Source organism: Cottoperca gobio, chromosome 1, assembly GCF_900634415.1.
Source record: "Cottoperca gobio chromosome 1, fCotGob3.1, whole genome shotgun sequence".
Taxonomy (NCBI): Eukaryota; Metazoa; Chordata; class Actinopteri; order Perciformes; family Bovichtidae; genus Cottoperca; species Cottoperca gobio.
In genome coordinates, this window is record NC_041355.1 from 5,682,495 (window position 1) to 5,691,812 (window position 9,318).

The window sequence follows — 9,318 nt, forward strand, 5'->3', positions numbered from 1 at the left end:
GACTACACCTTAAAACTACAAAACCTTTTTGATCAGTCTACGCTCTATACTTTACTGTAGAAGCATGTATGTGTATGTATGTGTTTAGATTTTATTTTCTTACCCTTGCATAATGTCTGAAATGTATTTGCCTTAAGACTTCAGGGAGAGGGTGTAATAGAGCTAGGCTGGGGGTTAAAGGAAAACTATTTTGTCATAGTTGAAATTTCGTTATTAAAGAAGATTGATGTTTAAAACCTCAACATTTACAGCTCTGCAGTTCCTCCACTCTCTGTCTAAACTGCCAAAGCCTGGAGGAGTGCGAAGAGAAGTCTCCATAAGAGACTAGTAAAGGTGGGAAAGGAGGCACAGATCCTTACAGCACAGACCTTCGGATGGTATCCTCATCTCCCTCTTGACCTTTGACCTCTAACCCCTAACTACTTCCTCCTTTCTGGATGTGTCCTTGAGCTCTGGCTAAAGGAGTCGGTAAAACAGAATCCCTTTTGTGCCATCAAAGAGAGCGGACTTCCGTTAAAAAGGTGGAAATCTCTCTCCAGTTGGCTTTTTTTAAGTGTCTGTCTGAGGGGACAAAGAGCAGCAGGTCAGAGGTGAAGAAGGTCAAGAGCAGACAGGAAAGCATAAAATCCACATCTGGGGTGGCACTTGTTCAGGGATTACACGTTATATATACACACGCACACACACACACGTGCACTCACAGCTGGATCATAGCAGTCTTTACTCCCAATCTCCCCATTTAGAAATGGCAGCTGGTTGCTGTCACTGAGAAAGTAATTAGAGACTGCTGCAGGAAACCAGAGGAACAAGCCTTATATTTGGATGCCATGTACAATCACTCCACTTGTGTGTATAAGTGTGTGTGTGGTGCTTTTTCCTGAGTGCATGTAAGTGTAGTTTACACCCAAAAAAAGTGTATTCTGGCATGAAGTCTAAAATAAAGTTGGGGATGTTTTGCTCTGAATACTGAAAATCTCCGTCTTATAAAGCAAATGTTGTTTATTATTGAAATCTGCCGATACAAACTATCTCACCCTCAAGTCTCTTAAAAAAGACTTCTGCGTCACAAGGACGTGCAACACTGTTTCTTTAATTACATTAGAAAAGTACAAACTGTACTTGAAAAAGAGCCAATTTGGGTTTGAAACTTTGTACTTTGATAAAAATTCACTTTTCTTTGGGTTTAGCACCTGGACAAGAAACATGTACATATGTGTTTTGCACGCGAACGTTTGGTTTGAGATAGAACAAGGTCGATCTCTGCATTGAAATTAAGAAAAATGATGCTGGATTCCAGAAACTTTTTGAAATAGGTTGATTTGTATTGTTTCAAAACAGGATGTTTTAAGAAAATAAGATTTTTATGACTCAATAAGAGAAGAACAACTCATAAAATGGGTATTTGTTTTGCTCATTTGCAATCAATGTCACCACACACACACACACACACACACACACACACACACATCTCTCTGCATCTCCCCATTACAGGTCACATGTTTGTTTCACATTCTTCAAGGCAACAGGACACATTGTATAAATAGAAAATATTTATTTGTGGTGCATAAATACAGTGGTGTTTACATGATTGATTGATAAAGTTGACCAAAGGTAGAAATAAAGTACCGCTCTATACTAAAATAAGCAATCTTCAGTTCTGTGTGATAAACAGGAAGCATTGAGGTCGTTTAAAACAATAACAAATACAAATACTCTATTACAAGTTAAAACAAATATTCTCAGGGCAACATTGATTTGTGGTTGTTTGTGTCTGAGTTAGTGGTCATAAATATGCACTTGAACGATGCTGGGAGTTGTAAAGTGGGTTCATTGAAAAGCCAAAACAAAATATTCAAAAGAAATGTAAAAGGTTTAATATAAAATTATACTTCAGGTATCAAAAGTATCTACATCTATATCAAAATATTGGATTATTATTACTGATGCATTGATGTGTGGGCAGCATTTTAATAGTGTATTATAGTTGGTGATGGTGGAGCTAATCTGTCCTTTAATCTGTAACAATAAATCACATTTTCTGATTTCATCCCGTTTTAAAGGAACATTTCGATCTTAATCGCAGCTACTATTGCCAGATAAATGTAGTGAAGTAGAATTATAAAGTAGCGCAACATGGAAATACTCAAGTAAACAACTTGAGACAGTACCTGAGAAGAAGTACTTAGTTACTTTCGGTCACTGATAAATTACTTGATAAACACCTGATAACATCAACATCTGCATGAGTTAGTAAAACATGTCATATCGGTGTTTGTGGTAACTGAAAATCACCCAGTTCACTGCACAAACATCAGATTACTGATTAAAAATGAAAGATGTGTTGCTGCTGTTTAAAAAACACAATGAGTCCTAAAATAAATCAGTTCGGTTTGATCGTGTCCTCCTCCTCCTGAGATGTGAATCTAACAGTCGTCACTTTGCAGCATGGACAGAAAGAAGTTGCACACACTGGCCCACGAGCCGCTGCAATTCTCTTCAGCCGTTTTCCGGTGGTTCGCGCGCACCGTGCAGGCGGTGGTTCTGACCGGAGCCGCAGCGGTGGAGTTGGCACGAGGCAGCAGTGGCGCGCGAGTGTTATCTTCTCCGGACTGCTCGAGGATTTGGGAGCTGTGTATGTCCAGCTTGAAGTGCGCATCCCGGGGCGCGCGCTTACACATGGATGCCTTCACCACCATGTGTTTGCTATTGCACACGTTGCCTTGCAGCCTTTTCAACAGGCGGGACACCTGTCTCCAGAAGCCCTTTCGGTTGGACGTGTATCCCGGGCAGCTCTGAGGTTTGGCGTTGTATTCACATCGGATATCGGTGACTCCGCCTTTGATGCGCGCCTCCCGGTCCTCGCATTTTACCGACAGCCTGACCGTGTCCTCGACGTCTTTCGCCCCCCACGTGCACTGCATCTGGTTGTTGATGGAGAACTTTCCCCGACCGCTCGCTGCAGACTTGTTCCCGCTCCTCTGCTCTCTGCCGGGGGCTGCAGTCACGGTCTTGTCCGCTCCTCGGTTCTTATTGCGCGCACTGGAGGACAGAGAGACCTGCTGCCCGAGGAAGGCCAACAGCAACAAGGGAGCGAAAGTCTTCAGCAGAAACATCTTCTTTTAACAGACAATTTATTTCCTGAAAGGAAAGAAAATGTTTTTTAATTTTTTTTAAGTTCAGAGCCTCAGTGCTGTGGAACAAAAACAAAAAAACAATGTTTAGGCTGCTCACATATACGCATTTATCTCTAAAGAATCCAGAAAAATATAAAAATAAGATGTATTTTCTAAATGTACAATACATACATGTGTTAGGTTTTAAGTTACAGGTTTTACGCCAAACTGGTAACTCTATTACGCATAAAAAGGTGCAATTAAATTTGATATCCTGAGCCTGCAGTGAATTGAATGACAGCTGTGGAAGTAACGAGGCCGTACTACAATCTACTACACATTAATACATAAAGTACATAAATTAAAATCACACACACCGACTGTAACTTACCGAAAATGACTTGTGTTGCTGTGCGTAAAGCTGCTTCTTGTGGCTCTCTGTGGTCTCGCACATGTATCATACATACATAGATGCATTAGATGCTGCGGCACGCCCACCATTCCCGCCCAACAACAGACACACACGCGCACACACACACACACACACACACTGACGTACGCACCCCTATTGAGGTAAACCTTGGGAGTAGTTTCTTTGGTGTTTTGTTCTAACGTGCCTAAACTGAACTCCCGCCTTTAACATAGAGTTTAACTATGATTATGATCAAAGAGACTGAAACACTGATGTTGGATCTGCGTGTCTGCACAGAGAGGTTTATTCTAAAGAACTCTAACAAGTCTGGTTACCACATTGTAACCCCACCTTGCACGCGCACATTCTTGGAGGCTCGACTCCAATTTTCCACCAATCCGCTGCTGCACCCAACCATGAGGAGACCCTCTCCTTTAACTTCCGGCATGTAGCTTGACTTGTGTGGCCAAAGCAGAAAACAAAAGGATTTGTAAAAATAACCAGTGGTAGATAGTAACTACAGTACATTTAGGATACTTGAGTACTGTATTTTATGTTATTTTACTCCAGAATTAACATTTTCTGCTACATTTCAGAGGGAAATATTGTACTTTTTACTCAACTATATTTATTTAATTAATACCTTTAAATAAAACCAGAAACATATTAAAAATACAACATATACAAATCAATACAATATATAACAAATGTAATAATGTGGTTAAAGACTTTATTGATCCCATGTTGAAATTCACAAGTTTTTGTGAATGAATGCATCAAAAGTTATTATTATTATTCTAAAATGGGCCATTCTGCTTGAGTAACATTTTGAATACATGACTTTTACACTTTTACTATCTGAATACTTCTTCCATCATGATATCAATACAATCTGCTAATAAAAGATGATTACTAAAGATGATTGAATGCCAAAACAAAAACAAATCAAACAAATAAAGATAAAAAATATGTCCTTTTTATTTATTTGTACTTTTATTGTGTCAAAGTTAAACAGATGTTAGAATTATTATTATTTAGCTTTTAGTTATTAATCCATTAACTAATCTCTAGGTTTTATAATTGTTGGAAACATTTCAGATACTGTAAGTACACAACTCAACAAAATATATAACATAAGTCTGGTCGTTTTTAGACATTTTAAGTCCAACTTAAATTCAGCAAACAAATAATGAAACAGTAACTTTGTTTTTCGGGTTTTCCTTCTGATTGTTATAACAGCAGAGAATCAAACAGTGGACGTTAATGTGTCTGTATCCTGTAAAAGCCTTAAAATAACAGAAATGGTTGAATTCAAGGCTTTAAACAGTCTTGGATATAGTTACATAAACAGTTTTAGGCTCATCTTCATGCTGCCATTGACCACATTGTCGGTTTCTAGCTCTCTTTGTTCTGTCGTACACTCAGTTATCTATCACTCGGTAACACATTTACCAGATGTCTGCTCCCTGTCTTCCCATAAACTCTCAGGTGGTTCCTCCTTTGATATCCTGGCATGTACTCACTGACTTCATGTAGTCAGAGGAAGTCTTCATCTTCTTTTGACAGCTTCCCCTTCAAACAGGCTGTTTAACAATCACTGCTGACGTCTTGCCAACTTTATATGTATTCATTTCAGTCTTTGTTTAACACCTTCCTCCACATGCATGGTGTCCCATAAGTCTGACTTATCCTTTTGCCAGATACCCAAAACACAAGAAAAACGACAGGCGCCTATAAAAATGTACAAATCTTGACTGATCAACAGGTCAATGTAGTAAAAGAAATACAGTTTTAATGTTTTATATACACAATACAGCAGAAACATTTAAGAAATACAACTATAATATAGTGTATTTACATCACAACTCATGTTTCACCTTTTTCATTAAAGGTCTACAGTATGTATGTCATCGTAAATCACTGGAAATATTTATTCATCAAAAGTTTAAATGAAATTTTAAAAAATATGAGATATTGTATGAAAGCCCCACACCAGCACTTTCAACTTGATCTACATTATATATAAATACAGTTATGTTACTATAATTAAAGTTATTTAGAGAGCTTCACTTTTTGTTTTTGCTATTTTCTTGATTTTATGAAATGTACCTTTTTTCTTTTTCTCTAATTATTACTTGACGCTTTGCAGTATTGTCTTTGTTATACTCGTGTCAATAAAGCCTATTGAAGACTTTACCTGAAACACAGCAGGTGTAACTCATTTCCTTAACGAGGAGTTTAAGAATCATCAACAAACCTACAGTGCGTTTATTGCTATAATAAATAAATAAAACTACAACTAAAATATAAACACTAGAGATTGTGTGGACTCAGTTTAGAGGTGAAATGCTGCCTCCTATTTCTTTGGAGCAGGTGGCTCAGAATTACACATTGCATCTTTAAATTATCCAACTAAACCCTGAGCACCAGGACGAAGTAACTCTGTTTGATTATTTGTTTACATCCATCCATCCATCCATCGTCTACCGCTTATCCGGGATCGGGTCGCGGGGGCAGCAGCTCCAGTAAGGAACCCCAATCTTCCCTTCTCCGGGCCACATCCTCCAGCTCCGACTGGGGGATCCCGAGGCGTTCCCAGGCCAGAGAGGAGATATAATCTCTCCACCGAGTCCTGGGTCTTCCCCGGGGTCTCCTCCCAGCTGGACGTGCCTGGAACACCTCCCTAGGGAGGCGCCCAGGTGGCATCCTTACTAGATGCCCGAACCACCTCAACTGGCTCCTTTCAACGTAAAGGAGCAGCGGCTCTACTCCGAGTCTCTCACGGATGGCTGAGCTTCTCACCCTATCTCTAAGGGAGACGCCAGCCACCCGTCTGAGAAAACCCATTTCGGCCGCTTGTACCCGTGATCTCGTTCTTTCGGTCATGACCCAGCCTTCATGACCATAGGTGAGGATAGGAACGAAGATCGACCGGTAGATTGAGAGCTTTGCCTTCTGGCTCAGCTCTCTTTTCGTCACAACGGTGCGGTAAAGTGACTGTAATACCGCCCCCGCTGCTCCGATTCTCCGGCCAATCTCTCGCTCCATTGTCCCCTCACTCGCAAACAAGGTGTCTCCATCCTTTCCCACGTGTGCGTTGAAGTCTCCCAGCAAGACTACGGAGTCCCCTACTGGAGCCCCCTGCAGGGCTCCATTCAGGGTCTCCAAGAAGGCCGAATACTCAGAACTGCGGTTTGGGGCACAGGCACAAACAACAGTCAGAGTTTTCCCCCCCATAACCCGAAGGCGTAGGGAGGCGACCCTCTCGTCCACCGGGATAAACTCCAACATAGCGGTGCTCAGCCGGGGGCTAGTGAGTATCCCCACCCCGGCCCGACGCCTCACACCTTGGGCAACTCCGGAGAAGAATAGAGTCCAACCCCTATCCAGGAGTACGGTTCCAGAGCCAAGACTGTGCGTGGAGGTAAGCCCCACCAGATCCAACTGGTAGCGCTCCACCTCCCGCACTAGTTCCGGCTCCTTCCCCCACAGAGAGGTGACGTTCCACGTCCCCAGAGCCAGCCTCTGCTGCCCGGGTCTGGTCCGTCGAGGTCCCTGACCATCACTGCCACCCATGTGACAGCGCACCCGACCCCAGCGGTTTTTCCCATGAGTGGTGGGCCCACAGGATGGATGGATGGGAGGCACCACGTAGCTTCTTCGGGCTGTACCCGACCGGGCTCCGTGGCAAACCCGGCCACCAGGCGCTCGCTGTCGGGCCCTCCCTCTGGGCCTGGCTCCAGACGGGGGCCCCGGGCTTCCTCCGGGCAGGGTCTCTCCTTTCCTATAATGTATTTGTTTACAGATGAATATATTTAGAGACTTTCCTTTAGCTAAATGGCTGCCACCTCTAGTAGTAATCAGATGTTTGTCCATGTTAAGGGCCAAAACAAGGATTCTTGCTGCAAAATGACAGACATTTGATTTAAAATCTCATGTTTGGATTATTGTAGGATGTTGGGATAAAAAATAAAGCTACATTAATGTAAATGTATGCATATAACATAAGTACTGGTTTCAATAATATTATATCAAGTAAGAAGAGCCTTTAAGACACAATATGTAGATTTAAGTCTTTAGATCGCTCTCAGTTGCTCATTGAATGGAAGAGCTGTACGCTAAATGATACATTCATAACTTTGTATTTTATATTATACATCTAGCGTTTTTGAAGCTGTGAGCCTGACCCACATATCACTTTACAACACAAAGGTGAGTAAATGAATCCACCCCACCCTGTCATCATGTTTCATTGACGCAGGAACGAAGACATCAGAGGAAGGAGCCGTATAAAGGTCGAGATGGGCACAAGTCCAATAATCACAAGTTACAGTAGCTTACCACTGAGTCACTGTCGGAAGTACTACTGCAGGATTTACTGTAAGTAAACAGGGAAGCTGTGTGTGTGTGTGTGTGTGTGTGTGTGTGTGTGTGTGTGTGTGTGTGTGTGTGTGTGTGTGTGTGTGTGTGCATGCTCTCTGCACTCAGCAGCACCATCTTCTGGTTATCAGAGGAGCTAATAAATAGTGATCAGTTCTTAAGTACAATTCTTAGATACTTTACTTTTAATGTTTAATTTTTAACATTACATTACCAGTTACTTTTCAGATTAAGATTTTGAATTAAAAACGTGATAAATGTATAATATACAACGTATTGCTAAAGATTAAACCAGTGAACTTTTTATCGGCTTGTGGACGTTTACAAAATGTTTCAGAGGTCAATGAGTTGTTAGTATTTCCCCTCTGAATATCTCACATGGTTTAATTTAAATAACGGTTTAAGAATAATAATCTATTATAATTAAAAGTCCAGAAAATAAAAACTTATTTTCTGCTCCATTAATTATCTCACAACCCCTCCGGATCTATCTCGACCCCTCGGTCTGGAACCACTGGACGACGTCACCTAACAGTAAATAAAACAAATCAGCAACAACAGTCAAATGCTGATTATGTATTGATGCATCAGGAATATTAATAATGTCCACTTCTCTGCAGAACAAGTACTTTGAATACTTCTGTGTTTTTACTCAAGTTTGAATGCCATATTTTTACATTTAACTCGAGTATTTTAACTCTGTTATATTATTTAAATTTAAGGATCTGAGTACTTCTTTCACCACTAGAATTTGTCAGATTAAAAAAAACCCTGTGAAGGAGCTGAATTATCCTAAAGAGTAGCTCCACTCACTGTGAAAGTGAACCTCCATCCTCCTACACTGTGTGTGTGTTTGTGTTAACAACACCGGTGCTGCAGCCACATTCGTTTCCTCTCACACAGACCTCCTCTGTTCCTGCACACGGTAGCTCTTAAGACCACATTCATCAGCTCATACAAAGAAGTGTTTAGCTCTGCTCAGACGCCCTGTGTATTATCTTCACAGCAGTCTGTGTCTGTCCGTTAACAACTTCCTCAGCCAGACTGCAGACATGTTGTTACAGCCGGCGAGGAAGACAACAAAGAACCCCTTTGAATGTATGAGTGTGAAAACTTACTGCAGAAGAAACAGCAACATAGAAAAAGAAGAAGAAGAAGAAGAAGAGAGGTCTCCACTCTGACTTTATTCTCTTTACATGTTGGAACATTTATGTGACACGAGGAAGGACTTTTACATCATATACAAACAGAATCATATGCCTGCCATATTTTCCTTTTTGCCTTGCTGTGTGTTTTACAGATTGAAAAAAAAGACGTGCACTACATGACAGCACAAGCAGTCATCCTCTAACCGTACACAGGTGTAGGACGAGTGTTTTTGGCTCAGCCCGTAAGATGCTGCAGTGTGGGGAG

General features: G+C 41.2%; 2 protein-coding genes across 2 annotated transcripts in view; both read right to left on the minus strand.

Annotated features, from left to right (window-relative positions):
• Positions 1-1,592: 1,592 nt before the first annotated feature.
• On the minus strand, positions 1,593-3,573 carry fgfbp1b (fibroblast growth factor binding protein 1b). The gene is made up of 2 exons (XM_029438329.1): positions 3,505-3,573; positions 1,593-3,138 (listed from the first exon to the last, which is right to left on the minus strand). Exon 2 carries the CDS (start codon positions 3,111-3,113, stop codon positions 2,424-2,426), a length of 690 nt encoding a protein of 229 aa, XP_029294189.1. The 5' UTR covers positions 3,114-3,138; positions 3,505-3,573; the 3' UTR covers positions 1,593-2,423.
• A 5,656-nt stretch (positions 3,574-9,229) lies between these two features.
• fgfbp2b (fibroblast growth factor binding protein 2b) overlaps positions 9,230-9,318 on the minus strand; it is a 1,282-nt gene continuing 1,193 nt past the window's right edge. Inside the window, 1 exon segment of the mRNA XM_029441064.1 lies at positions 9,230-9,318. This exon segment is cut by the window's right edge and continues 100 nt beyond it. The gene's annotated coding sequence lies outside the window, so the exon portion shown is untranslated.

Excerpts from the sequence above, each read along its gene's own strand:
- fgfbp1b (XM_029438329.1), bottom strand. The coding sequence starts at position 3,113 with ATGTTTCTGCTGAAGACTTTCGCTCCCTTGTTGCTGTTGGCCTTCCTC.